At 42.1% G+C, this 25,878-nt stretch overlaps 1 protein-coding gene across 1 annotated transcript in view; it reads left to right on the forward strand.

The window, feature by feature from the left end:
• Positions 1-764: 764 nt before the first annotated feature.
• Positions 765-25,878, forward strand: part of RSAD1 (radical S-adenosyl methionine domain containing 1) — a 218,393-nt gene continuing 193,279 nt past the window's right edge. Inside the window, exons 1-2 of the mRNA XM_069654886.1 lie at positions 765-1,003; positions 13,744-13,877. Coding sequence (XP_069510987.1) covers positions 788-1,003; positions 13,744-13,877 — 350 coding nt within the window. The 5' untranslated portion in view covers positions 765-787. The remainder of the gene's footprint in view (positions 1,004-13,743; positions 13,878-25,878) is intronic.

The following is a 25,878-nucleotide window of genomic DNA, read 5'->3' on the forward strand; positions in this document are numbered from 1 at the left end:
ATTACAGGACAGTTGGCCACCCTATCCATGCTGGTAGCTGTGGACGGCGCAACAATAACTAATTTGGGGCTGGTTTGAAAATGTTCTATTTTGTAATATGTTCCCCTTTTCCCACTGCCACGGGTTGGTTGAAGGAAGGTGGCCTACAAAAGTTTTTCTTTTGCCCAAATTTATGGGGAGTTTGTAACATGCTGGGCTATATTACAAGGATTTAAACCTGTGATCTGCTGGGCACGTCCAGATATCTGCAGAACTAGACGGCACAATGACCCCCTGAGCTGTTTTGCCGTAAATTAATTTAAACCTGGGACCTCCATGGAACAATCACGGAGAAATATTAACAGAGATGGGAATACGCCTAGAGATCTGTTGGGATATGTTTTATTTCACTTTCAAGAGACTTTAGAAGGAGACACGTTTGACTGTTGAATATCTTTGAAAAAAAGATGCCCCTTTTCAGTCACGTATCAATGTAGCACTGTTCTCGTTTGCCCCTGTTGATCGCTAATATCAGTTAATTTTAAAGACCAGTCTTTCCCATGTGCGTTGCTTCGTTCCTCTTGGGCGGTGGCAAACAAGAACACGCGCCGGCCGTTTGCGTTCCTGGAGTTTCCCTTCCCACGAGTTACTTGTCGTTCACGGCAGACGTCACACAGATGGTTGCATTCTTACTTTGATTTTTTATCATGAAACTGTCTTTTGTGGGCTGGGCCTGTCGTGGACTTGTTTCCAATGGAAATCGGGCTTGTTTTATTTTTGCGATCACGTTGACGTTTCCCGACTTTGAATGTTCCCTGAGTTGTCCGCATTCGGTCACATCTTTTGTGGATTATTAAACGTCCTATCGATCATGGCTCTCTGCTGGGTACGCCTAGTCTGTGCCCAGTTCAGTTGTCGTTATGGGAGAAATGTGGGACACTCGGCCGCGTGTAGTTGGCACAGTGGCGCAGATGGACAGAAGATGCCGCCGGGGAAGGGTTTGGAGGCCGCTGTCTATGTTCATGTGAGTGCGATTCACCAAAGCGGCACTTGTCAGCAGTTCCACATCCAATCCTGTTTTTTTTTTAACATTCGGGTTTGTGTTGCTCCTGCTCTCCCACCCCCAAGATAACTGCAATGCCGTGAATCCCAGAACACAAAGACGAACACGTAACGACAAAGTCATTAGTTTGACTTTTGTATTGGCATTTGACAAATCATCAGGCACATGTACCCAGGCTGTGACTGGCCTATTGGGAATGCCCGAATTAAAAACCAAAAATGCTGGTGTGGACCAGTTTTTTTTGTTCATAGTGGGCCACTTTTTTGGCCCATGTGGGCCAGTTTGATAAGTGACTTCACCATGCGGCTAGTAGTTTTGGCCAATGTAACTAAGTTAATATTCTTTAAAATGCACAATTTGCATCACATTTGATCAACCCCCCTCCCCCCTTGGGTACCACTGAAACAGTCTTGTCACAAAAGGCATGAATTTCCATTTGCAAATGTGGATCACTTTTTCATTGGTGCCAGAGGTAAATTTTACACCCCAGTCCACCCCTGCATACACCGTAGACCAGTGGTCTTCAAATTTGGGGGTTGGCCCCTAGGTGGACAAAAGTATGGGGGCGGGGGCAGACTCTCTGAAAAAAGGATTAAGATAACTGCTTTTAATATAAAAAAGGATTAAGGTGACTGCTTTTAAAGAGCGTGGCCCTCTACCCCCCCAGGACATCCTTTGGTTCCCCTAGGGGGGCCAACCCTTAGCTGGGGGGCCCCAGAAACACATTTTTACTCAAGGTGGGGCTGGGGGGGGGGCCTTGGTATGATAAAGTTTGAATACCACTGCCTAAAACACAGTCGACTCATCTGTTTCTGGCACAATTGTCCCTTCTTGTCTGCTTGTATGATAGAAATAGGTTTTCTCATCAGGCATTTAAGCCAGACCAGCCTACATTCAGGGCCATTTTAAGCACGTTTGGGGCCTGGGGCAAAGACACCTTTGGTGCTTCCCTCCACCGAACCAAAGAAATGAATGGATCCAGAATATCTGTTTGAGCGCCACTCGTCGCGATCATAACACACATCTTGATATGCTGCCTCGCAGTGATTAAAATAAGCCAGGTTACTCCATTTCAGTCCCCTTACCCTCATTCTTGCTGTAATCGGAATGTTGAACAAGTAGCATTTCAAAGCGAACAGTAACAGTCCATGACTTGTGTTCTAGCATCAGTAGCAGCCACGAGGAAGGTATACTGTCCGTAACATAAATGCAGGAGGCAGTACGCATGAAAAAGGTGCACATAATCCAGAATAGACAGAGGACTAAGATCAGCTGCCTCACTGCAGGTAAAAATAATCAAGTAGGGATGCAGGAGACCAATTGGCAGCAAGGAGTAATAAAGCTACACATACCAGAGCATAGAAGGTGGATGACGATTAGAAGCTACGGGAAGGTGTTTATATCCAGACAGCTGGAGATTACAAGAGGGACATTGTTTTCATGTAGTGTTGCCATTAGAGAGCAAATAAACAAGCTGCTGTAGTGTGCTGTAGATTAGTGCTCATTAGTATTATAGAGAAAGCAACACTATAGCCAGTGAACCCGTGAGTGAGACTTTTTTGAAGATCATAAATTGAGAATGACCTCACTCTGAAAGGTGACAATTTTGAAATGTTTTACGGACTGGCAATTATGACGGGTTAGGCAATACAAGATTAAATGAGATGCCCACGATCACACATCGGTTGGGCAGTGAAGTTGGGATCTGTGCCCACTCAGCAATTTATGCACTTTACCACTTTCCTTTCCAGTTCTTACCATGACTTTAAATAATCCCATTTTATAGAACTGATTTGGAAAGTATACAAATCACATAACCCAATATGTCAATGTTTAAATACAAACCATTATAAGCATATCATGCTAAATGGGAATGATTCTAGCTTCACTGTCTCCATCATCGAGATAAGTACATAAGTACCAGCATACTTATTGATGTGATCTTAAAAGATTTGAACTGGCTTTCAGTTTCGTATTTTAAAGCTTTAACTAGACCCAAAACACAGCTGAAACTTTTATTTATAAATATGTATAACAACATTTGAATTGTACAAAAGGAAACCTGTTTTATGTGTCAAATGAGCATACCTTAAAATATGCTTGCCATAGGCCTCTGATATCTGGTCTGCTCTCCTCTGACTAGAACCCTTTCCACGCAAATGGCCTACATAAAAAGAAAGATTAGGTAATGGGCTAAGCGATGGCACCAGCATGTGAGAAGGCAAACCTTCCCACAGAATACAGCACAGTAATGTGAGTGATATAAGATTCGTCCAGGATCACTGTATCGTCTGCTGGCAAAACCAGGATACAAGCATTGACACTTTGGTTCCACAGTCTTGAATTTGGCTACCTAATCACCTCTAAGACTAACATTTATGCTCCTCATTAGAGGTGGCTGCTTAGGGTTTATAACTCCCCATCTGAACAAACCAATTTCCGGACCTTCACCATAGTAATGCATCTGATGCAGATACATTGCTGATACTAGCACCTGCTGTGCTACAAAACGAAGTACATACACATGCATGTTTATCAACTTCAGACATAGGAAAGGCTGGGCCGACGCTGTAATTTGGTATTCATAATCTTGCATATAAACACAGATTTCTGCAAGGAGTGCTTAACACACAGCTATCTTCTGTTCCATCGCAGCACTTATATTTATGAATATGCATTTCAACTCTGGCTATTGCACATGACCAATATAATCCCCATAGAAAGGTGAGAATGCTAATATAGTTGTGCCGTAGTGAACCCAGAAATGATGTATACTAGAATGAACACAGAAATCATAATGGAAGAATTGATCAAAGCAAAATGCCCTTGTCAACAACAGAGAGGCAATAGTTTTAGGGCCTGATTCACAGAATGGTTTCCAATGGGATTGCGCCATTATAAAACAATCCTGTGAATCAGGCCCTTAGTCTTTAGAGCCTCAGAAGCACGCCATAAACAGCACACCATAACATTTCCTAACGTGTGCTGTTAAGTTTGTAAACAATGTGAACTGACTTCTTAAGATCAGACAGCATTGTGGGGCCCCCTCCAAGGTGGGACCCTGGGGCAAGTGCCCATTTTGCCCTTCCATAAATATGTCTTCAAACTTCAAGAATCTGGCAATATCGACTTCCGGACCTAGCCAAAAGAGATGCAAATGATAATTTGATGTTAATGGAGGCAATCCTAGAGAACTGCTGATGGATGCGCTCTATGTGGAAGGAACCAACTCTAACCACAACTCAGCACTTAAGAAAAGAAGCAAGCGTGGCCACTTATAAACTGATACAAACAGTTATTTCAACTGATTCAATACAGAAAAATCCTGAAGTAAAGATGTCAGAGAATATCTTCTCAATCTTTAATGATAAAACTTCAATAAATATAACAAGTGATTCAAATCAAGTACCAGTGAAAATTACTTCAAGTGGGAAAAATAAAATGATGAAAAAAAGAAATCTAAAAATCAGACCATCCCAAAAAAAGAAACAGAAAGCTACTGGCTCTCGTGCATTTTTGAGAAACCTAAAAACTCCCTCGAAATTGGGGATGACACAACCTGCCAAAAAAGTAAGACAAGAACTGGCACTTACGGTAAAAGAGCCAGCAAAAACTGAAGAAAAGCGGACCATGTTTCCTGATGTGCTGACAGTAGATGAAGAGGAGCAAGAGTCTCTGCAAGACTCAACCTGTCTTAGTGATCTAGTGGAACTCATTGAGAGAGAGGATGAGGATGGCCATTGGAATAATTTATCTGAAGCCGAATGGGCTGAAATTGAAGGTCTAGCTGCTAAGATCACAGCAGTTCCCAGCAAAAAAGAGCTTATAAAAGAAAAGTAAAAACGAAACAACTCCTTAGAAACAGAAAGAATTTTCCAGACTATTGTTAAATTTGGAACAAAAGAGAAATAAAGTAAAAGAAGCAAAGAAACTTCTGTCTATCTCAGAGTTGCAATTTAGATGGCCCAACTCCTTTGATCTAAGTCCACTGAAGACTAAAGAAACTTTAAAACTCTATCTGGAAAAAATGGAAAAAAGTCGAAATGCCCCCATTCTGAATAGGTTAACAGTGAGGAACCTGTTCCAACAACTACCTAGTTTAAGATCGATACTTAATGAAGACATTAAGATTGTAGAATTTATCTCTGAAAAGTCAACTGACAAAGTGGTCTTACACACAATTTCAAGGAGAGTAAAGAGGACAATCCTTGACCAAACAAATCAATTACGCCGCTTAGGCTATAAGCTTCAAGACTATGTCATAACTATCAATCAAAAAGAAGTACAATTACCAAGAGCGAATGGACCAATAACTAAAAGAAAAGAGAACAGGCGTGAACGCCACCATTCGAAAACGCTCATGATAACTTGAGCAAAACCTTGGCTGAAAGGAGGAATTATAAGAATTACACCATAGCTAGATCTTTACAACATTCAAATCCAAAACTGACCCATATATCTAAAAGAATTACTCAAGACCAACTATTTAACCGGCACCAACGAGAAACAGAGAATAGATCACAAATGAGAATAAAAGGAAACAAAGGACATCAAGAAAAGAGCCGAAATTGGGACATACAAGACTTAAGCAAAATCCAATTCACAATAAGCAATAACAAAAAGCAAGTGGTTGGAGAATGCGGACGAAAATTATAATACATGGAACTGGATTGTGCATGCTTTGGCAAATAAGAAGACCCACTAGACGGATGCCAAGAATACAACTTGGTCAATCTGTCTAGCCAGCTGGAATACCAGAGGTTTCCAATCCCTGTTTAAAGAGGAAAGAAAGGATCTCCTGAAATACGACGTGATATGTATGCAGGAAACCTGGTTGAGGAACTGCCCTGCCTGTGATGGCTATGAGTCTTAATTAACTCCAGGTATCAAAGGCCCAATGGGAAGACCATCGGCCTGCTACTAACATTGATAAAAGTAGACTCAGAATACCAGACTACCCATCACTACAGCCCCAACCCATACATACAAGTCATACATCTCCAAAGGAAAGACACAAAAATAAAATAGAAATTTTGATATTAATTAATGTCTACTGGAGCCCAAATTTGAGCCTTGGAAATATCTTTGTTACTGCATTATCTAAGGAGATTGACCAGGCTTTAAGTGGATGGAAAGAAGCCCAGATCATTGTATGCAGAGACTTTAACATTCACCTATTAGATGACAAAGGATATCCAAAACAACTAAAAGACCTACAAGGAAAGGCCTGTCAATGGCAGCAAGAAGCAAATATAAGGAACATACATATGCTCAATGGCCAAACCACAGGCGATTATCCAGGCAGTTGCACGCGGAGTCAAGGCACGAAGCACTACTGCCTTGATTACTTTTTCATCTCAAGAAAACTAAAAAGCTACATTAAATACTTTGAGGTTAAGCCCCAGAAGTCGAGCGATCATGACCTAATTGCAACAGCCCTAGAAATAACGGAAGCTCACAAACAATGAGAATATGTGGACTCAGTAGAGGTCTCATTGGTGCAAAATAGACTGAAAGTAAATAAGAACGTCATAATTACCATGGGATATACATTTAATCAAGCAACAGAGAGAAATAATAATCAAGTTGACTATAAGTGGATTCTAAAAGATCTTACAAAACCGTGCACACCTCATACAGCACATCCTACAAACCACAGTTATGATGGAATTGTACATAATGCACAAAAAAAACTCTGTGAGCTGATATTCGTGCAATAAAGAAAAGCAGAAGGATTAGCTGGAGAGAATCACTCCGCCGAAGAAAGCAGCAATTCAAGAACTGGCTGATCGTGACCAAAAGCCAGCGAACGCAAACAGACGCTGAATTAATGCTAAAAGCCATTGCTAAGTCTAATACCCGTGACTTGTGGGAATTACTCAATAATGGCAGATCTATTAAATCAGACAATATGCTTGCACAAATTAGCGAAAACAAATGGTGTGATCATTATACCAATCTTTTTGCAGTGCCGGAAACACCTCAACATCCTGAAATTCCAACTATACAACAATCTTGGACTATTACAATTCACAGTGGAAGAAAGAATAAAGAAACTTAGCTCTTCGCAAGCTGCAGGTCCTGATAAGATTTCTAATCATCTACTGAAAAGTTACCCTAAGGAATGGAGCATAATTATCAGGTAGATCTACAAACAAGTGCTATCCACCCAACGGCTACCCAAGTCTTGGTGCAAAGCCATAATAGTACCGATCTTCAAAAAGGGGGATATAACAGACCCCCAGAACTACAGCTCGATCGCCCTGTTAGACTCAATAGGTAAAGTGTTTGCGACAATACTTCTGAGTGACCTAACTCGATGGGCGAAGATCTCAGGAATTCTAGACTTGGATCCAACTGGATTCATAAAAGGGATCGGAACATCATTGAACATATTCATACTCGGGCTATTGAAAATCAAAGCGTTAGAAGCCAAATCAAAAATCTATAGAATCTTGAAAAAGATTCTTAGATCTTGAAAAAGCCTTTGACTGTGTTGATCGAGAAAAATTATGGAGGAAACTCAAAAGGTGGAACTGTCCTAGGAGTCTTCTTGGCACTATTCGTGCTCTATATACAACTACATCTGTCCAAGTAAGACTAGCAAACTCAGGAACACTCTCTGGGAAAATCGCGACTCAAAGAGGTCTGAAACAAGGATGTGCACTAGCAGCATTCCTCTTTAGTTGCTGACCTGAGCATACCACAAAAAGCTATACGCGCTTTTCCACAGAATATAAACGAAAAAGAAATCCCATGGATTCTCTATGTGGACGATATAGTGTTCTTAGATTACACACAGGTAGGGTTACAAAGAAGAATAACCTGCTTCTACGAATACCTACAACTAAATGACATGATGATCAATGCACAGAAATCAAAAGTTCTACAGATGTCAACAGCTAAAGCTTGGAGTAATAACATGCATACATTGCGGATAAAAGACGAAAAATTGGAAGTCGTGGACGCAATGCTTTATTTAGGAGTGCTGATCAATAAAAACGGCAATGAAAATGCACATGATCAATCCCTGCGTATAAAAACTAAACACTTAGCTGCCCAAGGAGTCAAAATTCTACAAAAATATGGTAGATATTCTTTGCAACCTCATATCGTTTTATCACCAAAAAGTAGTGGCGATCCTGACCTACGGTGCAGAAGGCCTGCTCTGCCTACCACGGAAATATGGCTATGCTTAGAAGGATTATTTTGGTGAAAATGTCTCCGACTACCTAACTCCCTTCAGATGGCAGTGATCCGCTATGAACTTAAAATACAATCACTAGAGAGCATAATACTATGGAAAATAATTGCACTCTAGAAAAACCAAGTTAGCAGAAGCGGACTCACCAATGGAACTTTTCATTGATTTAGAAAACACACAAGATTCAGTACTCAAAACATGGCGTTTAAAAATGCAAAACATAATGAAATCTCGTGACCTGTGTGAAGACGAACTACTCCACAACCCCATGAAAATCAAAAAATTAATTGCTGAACAAGATTGGATTGCCACAATCATAAAACGAAATCAAGATCCTCATAGACCAGTGAAAAGAAAGGATTAAATGATTTACCGCTATATGTATTAAAAAAAATTCCCCCTCCGGTATATCATGATCTCCTCTTACTAGTGAGACTGAATATAATCCACACTAGGGAAATAGCTCTTGAGAGGAAATTAATACAGGAAAAAGAAGCTTACTGTAGGTTCTGTAAAAACAAAAACTTAATTGAGACCAGAGTTCACTGGGTAACAGCTTGCCCCCTCTTGGTTCCCCTACGGACCCTCCATCTGAAGAAAACCCAGAAAATGGCTTATGTTTCGCTGGACCAAGAGTGGTGGGAATGGATAATTATGGGCGAAAATACGAGCCTATGCTTATAAGTGTTAAAATTAATCAAAGCAATATTATTAAAGGCAGAAGTAGACTGTCCCTGAGGATGTTACGACCATGCTTATGTGGCAGAATAGAAACTCATTTTTATGATTCTAAGATTAAACCATGCTAATGACTGCTGAGACCAAAAAAGAATGAACTAGATAAACTCAAATGTAAATGGTTATTTTTATGTGGCGATGTCAATTAAATTATCTAAATTATTTTCTAAAACAAATAAACATTAAAAAATAAAAAAACCCTGAGATTTCTGATGTCTGTGGTGTGCATACACCCCAATCCTCTCATATGTAATTGAAATTGTGCCCTTGCTCCGCTGCATGTTAATAAAGGGGAATGTTGTGAGAATTTAGCCATTTTCAGCCAAGTGCACATCGTACCCAGTCGCCATCACTTATAGTTCAACTCCAATTCAGAGCCAGATGTGCAATGCATTGTGAATATGCAATTTGGCTCAAATGTCTATCCTTTGCTCCAGGGAATTGTCTTTGCCTATGGGGCACGGGCAGTGGCAGTGCTATCTATTTTATGCATAGGCAAAGCTAAATTGGGCAACCAGCCAGAACTCAGTGCGCTTGTCTGTACCAAAGTACTCAAAAGACCTACTACTTCCACTAAAGAATATGTGACGGCAGCAGATGTTTATATATTGCTGGACACCTGTGCCCACGATGTCCAGTTATAAACAAAAGGTTACACAGCCAATCTGCGCAACGGCAAAGTATTTAATTGTACATATGCTCAAAACAAAGCGTAGCCGACAACTTTTTTGATCCATTGGTCTTCTTCCAAGCTGTGTTTGTCCATATATGGCCATCTTTTTTTCTTGAGGTAACCTATTGTTGACAATTTGCTTATGTTAAAGATAACCCAATTCTGTTTCCTGTGTGTATTTACCGAACCACAATTACAAGGCAGAATTATAACGGGAACGCTTTTCAGCACAGCAAGAATCCAACATTCTTGGTTCACACAGGAAACAGAATTGGGTTATCTTTAACATAAGCAATAGGTTACCTCAAGAAGAAAGAAGGCCACATATGGACAAACACAGCCTGGGAGAAGACCGTTGGGTCGAAACACGTGTCGGCTACGCTTTGTTTTGATCATATGTACAATTAAATACTTTGCCATTGCGCAGATTGGCTGTGTAACCCTGTGTTTATATTTTATGCATAGCATTCTATGCACACATACATTCATTTCAAATATACTTTACATTTCTAAGTACGGAGGAATCTGAAATAATATAAATGCATTGATTGCAACTTAGTGTCAGCATCTACCTTCCCCCCTGCACTTCTTGTTGCACACTTGCACAATCTCAGTGACGTGAGGCCTAGTAAGATGATTGTCTTGTCCTTACTTTATTCCCCCTGCCTTGCCTTGTTGCGCCTTAAAACACTTGTGTAGAGGTGCGTAATAAATAACAAATCAATCAATCTTTCATGTATTTCCATCTTGGTAGACATCCTGTTACGTTAATAACTAAAAACAACAGAACATATTTGTTCTGTTTAATAATTATCTATTCAGTGCAAAAACAGGACTTGCACACTTTTCATTAAACCTAATGCAGATAAGGCACAGTGAGATAAACTTATTTGCCCATAATCTCTGTCATGTGAAGCTGGGATTTGAGACCAGTCTGCAACTTGATCACATGATTTCTAATTGATAGGAATATGTTTTAATGTTTGGCTTTCAAGAATATCCTTTTATCAAAATAATACTTAAACAGCACACATATCCTGATAAAACAGATTGTCACAAATATACATTCTTATACAAATGTTAAGCAAAAGGAGTATACTTGCAGCCGTTATCCCACGCACACCCCATCTTGAATTGAAGAACACACATTGCAGAATGCAAAGTTATGTTTTGCGAATGTACTTGCAAAACATGGAGGCACACAATAGTATACTTTGATAAGATTGCCTTCATATTGGTTAACCCAGGCATCCTGCTTCTTATATACATGACAGAAGAAAATGGTAAATTCCACATAAATTCAACCCCTTCTTTGTGTGTGTCAAATAAGAGCACATTAGGAAAATTAGACCGTTTAAAACGCTTTTCCGCGTGTCACTAGTGTGTGTGTTCAATTGTTGTGACATAAGCCACTGATTTGGAGATCTAACTGAAGCTTTATTTGGGGTTTCTAATGCATTAACAAAGAGGTGTTTAGTGTTTACGTACCCCAGTGGGAGCCATGTGGAATTTCCACTCAGAGCAATTTTTCTGTAGCCTGTCTGTCAAAGTGCTTTCCCTAATTACCCCTGCTCTGGTGCCCAGCAAAGGCAGCAGCCACAATCCAGTGTACTATAATTTATTTCAGGCCATGAGAATTCTAGAGTTTTCAAGCATACAAGCCCTGAGACGCTGGCTAATCACGGATGATAGGTAGATCTGTGTTAATCACATCAGAGTGGGAGAGTAGTTCAGAAAAACACGGAAAAGAAAAAGGGAACACATATGGACAACGAAGCAGAGCAAGAAAAAGAGCGGAAATGGCCCAGTAAAGCGAGAAGTAGACTTCAATAGAACAGGCATAGTCTAGGGTAGAGTGCAGGGCATGGAAAAGAGCGAGTATGAGTGGCAGCGCATCAGAGATCCATATAGAGGTGAATCGCAGGGACAGTGTGAGAATTTCAAAAAGGAGGATAAGTTGATCACATGGAAAGAGACAAGGTGGATGGTAAAGTCACTGGGAGAGAATACCTAGAAACCCCCTTCTGTCAATAAGATAAATAGAACGAGAGAGAAGACGGAGTGTGTGTATGTTACATATTGTATTCAACAAAGAAGTGGTGATAAGAAGCGGGAACTCAGAGTAAGTTGATAGGAAGTCTAAAGGCTGTTATTGGGGGCACCATGTTCAGGCCTTGTGTGCACGGGGCTGTAAGACAGTCACGCAGGAGGTGGATGACTGTGTGAACATTTCCCGCTTTGCATGGCGCAGGTTGCTTTAATGATGATCTGTGGCATCCGCAGTAACTTCAAACTCATTCAGCTGAACTGGATTGATAAAAGAGGAGGTGGGTTCACCATGGCACACAAAGAGCACCAAACAATATTGACTTTAGACCACACAAACCTCCAGAGCTTTAAAGGTCTCCTGATCCACCTCACAATTATCAGACCAACCTCTCCTTCCTACTGATTTACAGACCACTTTCATACAGCCTAGCCTACACAGAAAACATCTGACACGCAATTGCTAACCTTGTGATAGAGCACACACTCCTAACCATCCACCGAGATGTTAGCATTAGTTTTGATAAATAGGCGAAATCCCCACCCAAAAATCTGAGCTCCTACATGGCCGGGTCCCACCTAGAAGAAATGGTAAAAGGAGTAGCGTATGCTGCATGCCACACCCTTATAGCGTATTTTTTGAAGAGGGCCTGCTAACACCCCCACCCCATATTCAGGTACTATGGAGCGACCATCTAGTTTTACAGTCACACACCAACACATAAACTCCTGACATACAAAGGCCAGGTGGGCGAAACTCTGGTTTGTAATAGCAATGTGCAAAATTGAAGCTGGCTCCAGAGGGGAAATGCCAAAATTCCTTGAGCAATGGGGACCGTTTATACATTTTGTACACCAGAATGATAATCCAGGAGTGTATCACAGACCACATGATAGGTCGTCCTTTTCTTTATTATAATATTGTACATTGGCTTTTACATGGTATGTGTGACACCAGTACTGCTTTGTTTTGATTGCATAAGCAATTTTATTTTTTTGTTTTTGTATTATAAAGTATAATTTGAAAATGTTAGCTTTGCAGTAATCACATATTGACAGTCAATATATACAAGATAACTGAATTGCTTACTAAAACTATAGGTAATGCTACCATTATATGTGTATGTATGATGTTAATAGAATCAAATGGAAAAAAAGGCACAAGTAGCGTGGGAAGGAGGATTACCAGGAGTCAAGGGGGCGGATCACATGCACCAAACGAGTCCATGTGTGTCAACCGTGCATACGCTTGTACCAATGAAACCCAGATAGCCATTTGGCCGGGATAATTGAGTTGTGAAGGAGAACCTGGATGCAGTGATCTAATTTTAAGAGGACAGTGGGGGGCCTGCACACGTTATTAAAGGAAACAAAGCTACGTTTGAAAGGCAAACAAAGTACTTTTGGATGACACATGCATCCAATCTTCTCTGCAGAGTAGCATCCATCTTTACTCCCCAGAACTAGACTCCCTACATAAAAATATAGTGAGTAAAAATACACTGAATAGAAAATAGGAATCAACAGACAAATGGAAGCCTTTCTCGATTCCACCCACACTGATCCCTGCATATGTTCGGATCTGTGGCACAAGTAGAGAAGTGCCAAAAGGAGGCGCTCTGATGTTATAAGTGCCTGATCCGAAGAGTAACTTTAAGGTAAACAAACTGGTATTTTTTAATTTTCATCAATATCTAGGCCTGAAGAAGCATGCATTATAAAAAATATATTGGTCTTAACGTTCAAATATATTTTTACCCACCTAAAAACGACCTCAGTGTGTAATGGAAATTACTTTTTAATTCCGTAAAATATCATTTTACTATCAACTTCAAAAATCAGGGAGTTAAGTACTCCCACTTCAAAATCGTTTCTTGAGGCTTGCAAAACTTGGGTTAACATGGGTAGGGTTGTCATAAATGGACAGGGTGCTTTGCTTTGTCTTGCCTTTGATTTCCCGGCAGACCAATGTGAATATGTGGTGGCAGAAGGGAGAGGCCTGCGAACCCTCAGACATGACTTTGCCCATTTTTTTCCTAGTGGCCATATTGTGAGCGGCGCTGCAGCTACTGTAACTTCAATAAGTACATCCCACGTGCTCTTGATGAGGCGGCCATGAGGAACTGTCTGAGACGAGAGGCTGCCTGCCTCATTCAGCTCAGCCAGGTCCGAAGGTGAGTGTCGGGCCCAAATGCCATGGATGAATTTCCTCTGTGTAGTGTGTCTGGGATGATGATAGCTCCATTACAGGGTTGCGTCATGTAATCATGGTCCATAAAATACCTTCCATCACACTGGTGAAATTCTTTGTGCCTTCATCATAATCAGTTGTGCAAATCAAGTGAATGCCACTATGAAGCCCCTAGAAGGCTCCTCCTCTAAACCTTGTCTGCTTCTGACGTCTAACCAACCTGGAGCCCTCCAGCCCACACTATTCAACAAGGGCCATGATCAGAATGATATAATTGATGGCACCGTTAGCAAAGCAGGTGAAGGTCCCCACTTGGTATAACCGTGAGAGAACCTAAATGAAAATTAAACATCTCCCCCTTTCCATGATACAAAATGATACAACGAAAAGTACAACATAAAAGAGTAGTTGTCATTGTCCGTGGTATGATTACATATTCTAAGTAGTCTTACTCAAATCTTGCTCCTATGCCTATGGCCCTTTGTTTCCATGGTACTAATCACTTGCACCACCTTCCTATGCTCAGAGAACATGGATTCACCTTTACTACCCATTCCAGATTTCTATATACACTTTTAGGTTGCATGTCCTATGCTGTGGCTCTGGAAAGAGGACCCTGAATTATTGGCTATTCCTGTGCTTGATCACGTGACATTTTTCCCTAGGGAAACCTAATCCAAGGCCCCACTACGTTGTGTGTGTGTGTGCATCGCCCCCTAAGAGAATGTAAGCTCCCCAGGGTGTGGTGCTCCAAATTTATAGACTAGTAACCTCTTCCCTGGCTCAGAGGGCCCTTTTAAAATTGGAAATTCTGACAAAATTGCACAGGTAAAGATGATAGAATTTGTGTAAAACAATATGGGTATGCCCGCCTCTAGTGTAGGCTACCTTGTGCCCAGGAAGCCTGGGGCAAAGACAGCTAGGACCAGATATGGTGAATATGTGGATAGGATGTTTGGATTCAAGGCTAAATCCACAGCCTTGGTGTGTGCCTAGGAAAAAGCCTTGTTAAGTTTGAATGTGACCACAGCTACATGACTGAATCACTGCCAAGTGTTTAAAAGGTTTGACAATTATGATTAGGGGCTGAATGCACACTCAACTTCCAATATTTCTATAAAATGCGAGACTCTGCATCTACACTTTGTCCATCACTGGGACAAGCCCAGAAGCACTGAGAGGCAAAGCCAAAAAACCAAACTGAAAAAGAACCCTAAAGAAGCTCCACTGAAGCACCCGCTCAAAATTACCCTCTGCTGGCTTAGTGCTTGTGTGGTCTACTAATTCCGGCATTCTTAATTCCCAGATGGGACCGGGAGTGGTGCTTGATTCCATTTACCGAGCAGAAACAACTTGTGTACGAGCCTCCAATATCCCTCCACTCTCAGAACATGCGTTGCTGTCTGCCTTGTTCAGTCTGACACAAAAAAGCAGGAACACCGGTACACTGACGATTGGTAAGAAGTACATCCAGAGATCTACTGTTACCTAAGATGTTCAATAACTAAGGAAAATTCATCAAAGATCCATTGGGCTTAGAGAAACCCCAGGTTTACCTGACCTGTACAATGCTGCTAGGGTCTTCTTTCTGATGTGTGTTTTGAAGGAGATGTTGCGGTCAATGGTAAAGCAGAGACATTTTGCACTAGGTGATGGTTGAGGCGGTAATCCATAAAATCATACTTGGTGGGATTTCCTAGGAGAATGAATTTGGTCTTCGCCAGGTTGAGCTTCAGGTAGGTTCTTGACATCCAGGCCTGGATGAGGGAAAGACAGTCCTTAAGTTGAAGGTTGTCATTGATGCAATTGATCTGCAGGTAAAGCTGCATGTCATCTGTGTGTTGGTTTGTCTTGATGACTGTGTTGGCGGAGACTGCCTTTACTCACGATTAATATGTGTATTTATAACATAGTTCATACCTTGTATCTGCCCTAGCCTTAAAGAGATGGCAGAGAATCTAATGTGAACTGGCACCAACTCCCCCGCCTACCAAACACTCCCCGGGAGATAAGGTGTGTCAGTAAGGTGGATGGGCTGTGACTGTCTGAAGAAGGAAGCAGCAGGCATTTTTCCTAAGGCATGGGGCATGGATGGGAGATGGACTGGGCTGGGCTGGGAAGAGAAACAATAGATAATCAGTAACTGGGCTTGCCCTGCGTCCTCCCACCACCCACGTACTCAGACTCTCTGCGGATCCCATGCTTAACAAGGTTGGGTGGCCAGCAAGTAACCACACTGGAAGGGGGAAGTACTGGAGATGAGATGAAATTGGTTGATAGCAGCAGGAAAGGGGCACAGATACGCAAGACAGGCAGGCGAAGTCTTTCACTAGAATCAAGGCAGGCCGACGTGATACCAATAACTAAGAATGTTGCGCATCGTAGACCGTGTGCAGAGAAACAGGTTTTATAGACAAGGGCATAACGAGGTGGGCTGTGTCTCTGCTGATATCTGAGCACATGCAGAGAAACTAAGGTTGATCTAACCCCTGTGGTGCTTCCAGAGAGAACGGAGCCCGGCAGAGCCAGTGATTTGCGAGATAGCCTGGCTTGCTTCCCGACACCTTGCATGTATGTAGTTTGGCTGTGTCTTTGCCATCCAACAGAAATGTTACATTCATAATGTAAAATATATGTAATGTATTCTATTTTACCCCATTTTCATATAAAGAACCCTGAAGTCAATCACCTTGCATGTTGATGCTCATATAAATCACAACAAATAAACACATAATTACATTGGGTCTCCCTTGCTAGATGAAGTAGTGGCAATCAGCCAAATTCTTCCTTGAGCCTATTGTTAGCCAAACCACTACTTACATTTGTTATTGTGTTTAACTGGATTCAACGGGTTCTACTTGTTTTTATAGACACCATTTTAAACGTGTATACTTTGTTCATGTAATTTTGGTCGTCATAAATTCAACCCTTTTTTTTAAATGGGGGTTCCCACCCAAACCCCACTCTAGACCACCTCCACCACTCTACTTCCCTTCCCCATATGCACATATACATACATGCATGTAGCTAGTCGATTTAGAATTATAGTGCACACGTTTAAATAGACAACTATGTGTGTACTTAACGTGTGGACCTTTTGTTATTTACCAGTTCTTGTGGTAGTCAGTTGAACTTGCACCTCACCTATCTCATCCGAGTATAAACCTTACTACTCTGCCACTGTAACATTTAGAGTTTGTTTAGACTTTAGTGTAAACCTTTGGGCCACTAGGTTGACTTCTTAGAACCCCTTAACAGCAGAGTAGGTTCTGAAAAAAAGCCTTAACAGCAGAGTAGGTGATGCAGAGAGGAGGGGGGATGAGAACAGCAAAATAGGAAGGGGAGGTGCTCGAGAGTAGAGCACCCTGGGAAAGACAAGATGAGATGAAACAGGAAAACACACCCCACACCAACGGGCTGTGTGAGAGAGGAGGAAGGAGGAACACGTATGTGGTGGGGCATCAAGGAGACCAGCCAGGAGATTCCTAGACTTGAGGAGAAGAGAGACGAGTTAGAGAATAGCCATGTAAGCACAAACAGACATTTGAGCGACAAGGCGGCCAGCATGTGTGGGCTGGGGTAATAGGATTGTACGCTTTGGGCTGGTGGAAGGTTCAGTGATCAGCCTCCAGAGCTTCAGAATCAGCCATCCTCTGGTCCAGGCTTGGCTACGCCCCCACTGAAAGCCCAACCCCCACATCCTTTCTGCAAAGAAGGAAGGATTCGCGTGGCAAACCTGACTAAGGTTCACACGTAGTCTCAATGTTTACTGCAACTTGCTGAGAGCACCAAATGGGAGAGCGCAAACCCCCAACACGCAGTGAAATCTGATATGGCAAACCTTTTATTTTCCTTAAAAAGCTATGAGTGAAACTGGTGTTAGACTTAGAGAGACTTACTTCCTTTATTAACACACTTGGCATCACACATTACAAAGTAATATTACATGACATAGAAAAGGCAAGGAGTCTTAGCAATATGAAAACAGATTGGGGCGAACATCAGAGGAGGAGTAATGCAGTACAAGCAGGGGATAGAGCCAATGCCAAGTGGTATAGACGTGGCACAATTATGAGCTGAGACATGTCCTGGATTCAGCCCATCAGCAAGTCGATAGTGGCGTCTTGTGATGGTGGTACACGCAACAGGTACACTTTGAATAGGCCTCACATGTCTTTTGGGTGAGATTTGACAGGTTGCATAAGGGCCCATTATTCTTCCATATCATTAGCCCAGATAACGGATTGCAACCAGTGATCTTTCATCTGAGCCCCAGTGCTCGTCCATCACAGCAAGATGCAACATTTGGCAAGTAAGATGCATAAGCTGACACATTTCCACATATGACATATATTGGGTTCAAAAACATGGAATAGACATTCCATAGGAGAGACGACCATGTCCTTATACGTTATTGCAGACATCGGCATGCATACATCAGTCTAAAATGATAGACGTAGTGGGCAATCCCATATTATATGAAAATACTTAGCATCAGGGGCAGTTACCTGTCCCCATCTGTGAGAATAGTTTTAATCTGGCTGGTTTATAATGGTACTGATGCAGCACTTAATTGTGAGTTGTATGATACTTTGCGCGTTTGTGTGCACATATCTGCCCAGCGATCATCTGTAATGTCCAGTTGCATGTTGCTCATCCATTTGGAGCGAGTGTTGGCGGAACTGGCATACAATCTTGGGTTAAACAATAAAAATGAAATCAGACCTGGTCTCCCACTCGCAATTAAGAAATAACCTAGAACTGAGTCGTTTTCTGGTTCTACCGGGAACCTGCTCCATAGTAGCTTGTATGCCCTTACGCAGGCTTTGGTATTGTAGCCATTTCGAAGATTTACGTTACAAAAGTGTAGGTATATCACTAGCAGGTATAACATTCCCATCTGAATACATATTCCCCCGTGAACTGAATGCACATTGTACCCAGTTGCATCGAGAAACCATGTCCACCTAAGGCTAGGTGGGTATACAGTTCCAAAGTGGGAAGTCTCTATTATACTGGGGACGTGCATGACCATAGTTCATGCCATGCCAGTGCAGTCACGCTTGCAGGATCAAACACACACTCATCCGCAAACCAGGTGGGCAAGACCAGTAATTTAAGGTCACTAGCACCAGCGGAGTATTTCTTCAGTGTGACATGTGGGGGAGGTGTGCCTTCCGCCAACCAATACATGTGAACTACGCATGCGCTACAATCCAGTACAAGTGGATGTCATGGGCTGCAAATTCCCTCTCTCACAAGATTGGGTTAGCGTGGCCACTTCAGTTGCACGGCACCATGTGCCACAAAAACGTGCAGATTTCAGCCTATAAGGCTTTGAAAAATAACATCCTGGGGCATAGTGGAACATTTTGGAAGAGGTAGAGATGTTTCAGGAGAACCACCATTTTAATGAGTGCTGGCTATAGTCATAGGTAACTGTTGTGAGGGGTCAGTAATGCGAGGCAGACAACTGCTTGTAGTTTTCTCAGTATTTGACGTTTTATTTTAACCAGAAAATGCAAAGAAAACCTAACTAAGCTTACTCTATGAGGGGATTCCCTACCTAGTCTCTACCTAGTCTAGAATCTAAGGAAAATCTCTGAGCATACACAAAACTGGTCATCACACTAAACAACAAAACAGTCAAAACAAAGCATAAACAACATAAATAAAAGATTACCAAATGACCAGTGTCTTGGATGACTTGGATCTCGAATGTCAAGTCATTTTCCCCCAAAGAAAAGTTAAGTCTTTAATCAGTTCTTGAAAAGTTCTAAAGAAACAAAAATCCACTGGTAACAGTTCCTTCTTTGTTTGTTGAAAAGTTCCCTTTCTAAGTTCCACAAAGAAAACAGCACCAATGGTAATCCTGGATAACCCCCTTCCAGGGGAGAATTGATAAAGTTCAAAACAAAAGTACCACTTCTGCTTCAACAACGGTTCTTCTTTTGTAACCTCTGCAGTGTCTTTAATGTAACTTATCAGGAGGCTTCTTCTAAGGTCGTTGCTTTCTCCTCGACAACTCCCTTCTGCAAATGGTACTGTGAAAGCAGGTTCCTTTGCTTCACAGTCTACTACTGCTTCAACTACGTTCCATATAAAGTGTTCTGACAAAATTATAGACAACCACAGTTCTAGTGGTTCTGCTGCAACTTGGTAATTGAGAATGAATTAGGCAACTTAGACAAGACTCTTCAACTTCTACAGGTAGTGTGAGAAACCTGAGAGTATTCTCACTCCTATTCCCCATCAAGCCTCTGCGCAGGTGGCCAGGGACAGGATATCGCTCTTGGATCCTGACCCTGGAGGTGGACAAGCGAGGGAGGGTCTTTGGGGACTGGGAGTTGGATGCCCTTCTTATCTACTTTTTCCTACTAATGACCAACCCGTCCCCGCCTTCATGGGATACTTTGTGTCAACTCCGCTGACTTCCTCCTCTATCTCTCCTAAAAGTACTGGGACGAAGGAGAAGCAACCGACAGTAATACCATTCTGGTACTGGGACGAGAAAGAGTTTACTGAAAGTAGTAGATGTCAGGCATGTCCCCTTAATGATGGTCATTTAGGGCTAATTGTACATTCACACCTGCAGCCTGTTAAAGGACTGCAGGTGTATAAAAAGTCCAGGAATGCCTGAGGGGAGAAGCAGTGGCGAGAGAAGTAGTGGCATGAAGAAGGAGCAGCAGCAGCGAGGCCAAGAGAAACAGCAGGGAGCTGTACATGTGGAGCACGCTAGCGGTTCAGGAGAGAGCGGCCTTGCTAAACAGTGAACAATAGAACTTGTTAATCACTAAATAATTTGGAATACTTTGTTATGGAGTTGTCCTGTGTACATGAAAGCACGGTATTGAAAGTCTCTGGGTGCTGGGCATGTTTAAAAGCAAACTACAAAGGCTTATTACAAAGGAATTAACTGAACATAACAAAGTGATTTAAATGAAAACCTATAACCATTTTTGAACGTTGAACTGAATACAAAGCTATCTTCATATTTACTGAATACCGCACTGAAAGAAAACTGTTACATATGGAGATTATAAAGGAATGAAGCTTTGCAAGTTAAATTAATCCATTGTGTGCCAAGTTCAAAAGTGCATACAAGTAAAGTTCATCCATATATTGAATCTAGGAAGTCAATCAAATTTTGAAACAAAGAAACCAACAATTATTGAACCTTGAAGGGAATAGAACTTTTACAAAGCAAGTGAACCCAGTTTGTATTTGACTCCAAAGTGAATGGAACTTTAATAAGTGAGCCAAAAGAAACTGCATTCTTCAGGCAAGATATTTCTGTTGTACAAAGACTAACCATATGCGGAAGGTGCATGTCTGGCACAGAACCTTAAGAAAACTGGGAAACACTATTTCATTGGAAGTGCATTCCTGAGGTTTGAACTACTTATTGACCGAAGAGCAGAGCCTCAAGATATTTTGTGTTTTGAACTGTGTTTTTTGGAACTTGGGGAGGGCAACCCCGAGTACTGGTCAAGTCCATACCATTCTGAACGTAAGGCAATCCTGAGACTTTTGTTGGAACAGCTTTATGCTTTGGAAGGTAGCTGAAAGAAAGCAGCGAGCTGAACAGAGCTCAGAACGTTATGTTTAATACTGTTTTGCTGGTTTCTGACATCCCTACACTTTGTATAGATTAGGTGTGAGGGCAAGTATAGGCTTTGAAAACAGAGAGATTCCTAAGTTAAACTTTTGGACTTTGACTTTCCTTAGTTTTAGTTTGGTACGGAAATCGCTCCATAGTATAGGACAAGATAGGCCTTTTTCCATCCTGACATTTTTGTTAATAAAGTTTTATTATGCATTCTGAACCTGTTGTCTGTGTCTTACTCCAAGATGCCTTCACAGAAGGCAAGACACTCTTCTTTCCTATGCCATAAGAAAGGGCAGCCTCTTCTCCCTGTCTTACAGCTACCACAGAAATCTGTCTTGGCTTCTAGACAGCTTCTCTCTCTCAGATTTAACAGTATCAGCTTCACAGATTGTTGATCAGGTCTTTTAACACACACTCATCTCCCTTCCCTGTTTTATGTAGAGTTTTCAGTAGTTACCCCAAAGCTGTATTGCCACTCTCCCAGCCTTGGATAACCTTGTCACCCTTGTATTAGTGAACTCTCGGTTTATAACAGCTTCAACAACTTCAAACCATCAGTGTTTAGATTATAATTGGGCTGGTTTCACCTTAGAAATGGTCTGTCTACTGGCTTGGGTAATGCTTGTTCCCGCGACTTCAGCAATTTCTACAACTAAAAAGTATTTGTTCTGAATGTTACAAGAGGCAGTTTTCACTTTAGAAACGAATTTAAGTACACACGATCACTCTTTGATGATGAACTTAGACTTAAATACTTGCATTCCCTCTTATTCATACAGCGCTCTACTTTAACATGGATTGAGAAACACAATTTCTTACACACAACCTTTCTTTGATGTTAGCATTCTTGTAACACTTCGGGAAAGTCAGCTGCTACTTCTGAGGTAATTACAGACCACGTCCTCCCTCTTATCAGGAGACACATGACCACTGCGGTAATTATTTAAATACAATAATGGAAATATAAAGCTTTTCTTTCTACGCAAGCACTTTAACTTGTACTGAATAATAAGCACATCATACAATTGCCCTTGTTCTGAAGACTTCTGACTGCCACTAACAGCTTTACTCACTCCCACTTCAACGTAAATATTAATTTAGTTACCGGCAAGGAGTTTCTTGTGATTTGGAGTACTGAGCTTCACTCACCAGCTCCAAAGTCACAGCGGTTGCAGGCTGCTTCCACTTCCCGACTTTCTTTCTGCTTTACTGCTGCAGGCACTCTTGGGACCCATACCCCTCTGCAGTACGGGTGTCTCAGACCCGGCCTCGACCATGGCGAGTCTCCTTTTCTCTTGGTCCCTTTGGCTTGCTTCTGCACATGGGTCTCGGGTAGATGCACAACTTCAGCCCTCAATTCACAGCAGTTAGGCACACCTGAAAGACTGTTAACTGCAATGCAGCCACAGCCAAACAGGGTTTTTGAGCACAGGACCAACTCAGAACCTGCAGGTGAAAGCTGCTCTTCTCTCGTCCCGGTGTCCTTTCTGTGGTCACACTTCACAGTGAACTACCAGCCTTGTGCTCTGTTGCTTCTTCTGCTACTACTGCCCACCTTCCAGCTTCTTTCTACTGCTCCTTCCTGCTGCAGCCCTTTATGCCTCTCAGGTGGGGCAATTTGTTTCAGGTGCAGGCCCTTAGTGTTAATTGCCCTACCCTGGCAAAGGCTGTTAGGCCTGCTTGCCTGTCCTTTAACTCTGCATGCCTCTTCAGCTATCTTCTAGGTCATTGTCCCTGAGGGATTCCGGGACATGTAGTCCATTTTAAGGAAATTATGTTTTTCACCGTCCTTTTCTAATAGTGTGTTTAGCAAAGGAATTGTGGGGTTTAACCTTTTTGAGGCAGATGGTATAGAAAAAGCAACTCTTTTGCCATCCTAGTAGTCTACCCTTTGTTTTGAGGAGGACATTTAAGTTTAGGGATAAACAAGACTTGTTCTTTTGATATAACAGATTTAGAAGTTTTAACCTTAGGTTTTACTACCTTAGTTTTAACTGTAGGCTGAAAAGTATTAGAATGACAACATTACCTCTTCTGGAAGGGTAGCAAGCGTATCCTTCTCAGAGAAAAAATACCATGTCTTACCCTGCACAATCTCCCCACTACCTTGTGCCTTCTTCCCCACCCAGGTGATCCTCAAGCAGTACACGACCCCCAGGATTGGGATCAGGAAGCGTCTACCCTCCCCTGGCCACCTGGGAGGAGACTTTAGGTAGACTTTTGATGGGGGATCTGCAGGATTCTCCACACTTTGCCCAGACCCTCAGTTTAGGCGCAAGGTCTGTCATGTATTCATTGTAGTTGCAAAAGTACAGCACAGGTCTCTGTTTGGCGACCTCGACCCCTAAGTAGCAATGGGCCCATGCAAAGCCGTCTAGGTTGTGAGGTTTAACAGCTGCTTCCGTTAGGGGGAACCTTGATTTATTACAGTTCACCCGAAGCCTTGACGGTTACCCAAAATTAAGAATATGTACCATGGTTGGTGCTAGGTGAACGTGGGGGTCCGTGATATATAATATTGCATCATCAACATGAATGGATATCATTTCAGACAGCCCAGTCATCCCGATTCCTCTGTGCCTATGTATATAAGTAAAGTAAGTCTTTTAAAAACATCAATCACAAATTGTGTTAAGTGTACAGTCAGCCGAACACTCTCTCCATCATTTAACAATACCATAATCTCTGCTTCTCTCAGCAGTGAGGCCATCTGTACCAGGTGTTTTTCCTATCTGGAGATAGTCAATTGCGTGTGCAATTACTTCTAGGGAGATCGGTAGGTCTAAGTGGGCACTAACTTCTTGTGACAACTATGTAATTGGTAGGCCTGCAAGGAACCGCTCAGTGTCCTCCACAGTGCAAGTATCTTTATTGATGTATAGATCAGAGGAAAATGTAATGAATACTATATTGACCTCAACTTGTGTGTACTAGATCACTTGGCACATCTCAGATTAACGGAATGCAGCCACTACCAGCTGTGAAGGTATCATGAAGCAAGACACAGACGACTGATTCAAAGTTCGAAACAAATTGATCTATTAAAGTAAATGTCAGGATGGTAGATGACGTGGCCTAGTGGCCATGACTCTGTCTCCTCATCCTCGTCTCAGTACTGTCAAGTGTCACGTGTGGGGAAATGAGGGGAACATGTCTCGCCCGAGGATACCCCACTCCCAATCCTCAAGGTCCGTCCACCCAGTTGATCCTGCCCCGGGTCAGGATCCAAAAGCGATGACCTTTCCCTGGCCACCTGCGCAGAGGATCCAAGGGGAGTAGGAGTGAGAGTAACCTTAGGTTTCTCACACACCCTCCTGCCGCACCAAATCTGCCAGCAGTCTGCCAGGACATTCGCCCTTTCCATAGCGCCTTGCTGCTTTCTTGTGTGTCTAGAAATCGGAGTTCTCGCTTGACATTCTCCCTAAATGCATCTATTGACGCCTTTATCTGTGCAAGCGTAGCCACAGGGGGAGTGGCCGAATGCCCCTGTTACAAATCACGAAGACCCTCCTCACATATTTTTATATCTCATCTAATCATTTTGAGGACAATAAATTCAGCAGCCATGGCGATCCCACGAATGTTAGCCTTGAAGGCATCCCAGAGTATGCGAGACAATGCCACAGAACCTACTTTTCTTTTTTAATTTATTTTAAAGTAAAGTTTCACATGCTCCTCTATAGTGGCTGCATAGGCCACATCCAATAACGCCTGTTACTTAAACCGCCAGCGTTGACGGATCTAGTGAGGCTGCCTAGTGTTAGAGTGATGTGAACAGGAGAGTGGTCTGAGTACATCCTTGGAAGCATACAGACTTTAGAGACCCAACTGAGCAGCACATCTGGAATTAATCACATGTCAATGTGGGGAAAGGAATCATGAACCGATGAATAGAAGGAGTACGCTCGGTCATGCATGTTCATTGCCCTCCTAGCATTCACTAGACTCAAGCTGTCAATCCCTTCACTTATGGCCCATTCTGCGTTCGTGATGGACCTATGCCTGTGGATGGACTTATCTAAGTGAACATCTAGAATGGTATTAAAGTCGCCACCCCACAACACCGGTCCATTTTGCTAACAACCTTATTTAAAGGTGCTTGCTTTGCCATTAATTTACATGCTTTACCTATGGGAACGGCATAGGAGTTGTAGATAGACATGACTCAAAACACGTACTATAAAACATAATCCAAAAAGGTCAAATAGCCAGTGCACATCTTTGCAAGGGAAAACAATATGCAAAAGTCTCTGACGGTTCTGTAAAACCAAACTGACACAGAGCGCATCACGTCCTAAGAGGTTACAGGTTGTATAGCAAAACACAGCATATTGTCATATATAGGTTACAAAAGTCATCCTACCACCCTCATTGG

Source organism: Ambystoma mexicanum, chromosome 3q (genome assembly GCF_040938575.1).
Source record: "Ambystoma mexicanum isolate Mex_15411 chromosome 3q, UKY_AmexF1_1, whole genome shotgun sequence".
In the NCBI taxonomy this organism is placed as follows: Eukaryota; Metazoa; Chordata; class Amphibia; order Caudata; family Ambystomatidae; genus Ambystoma; species Ambystoma mexicanum.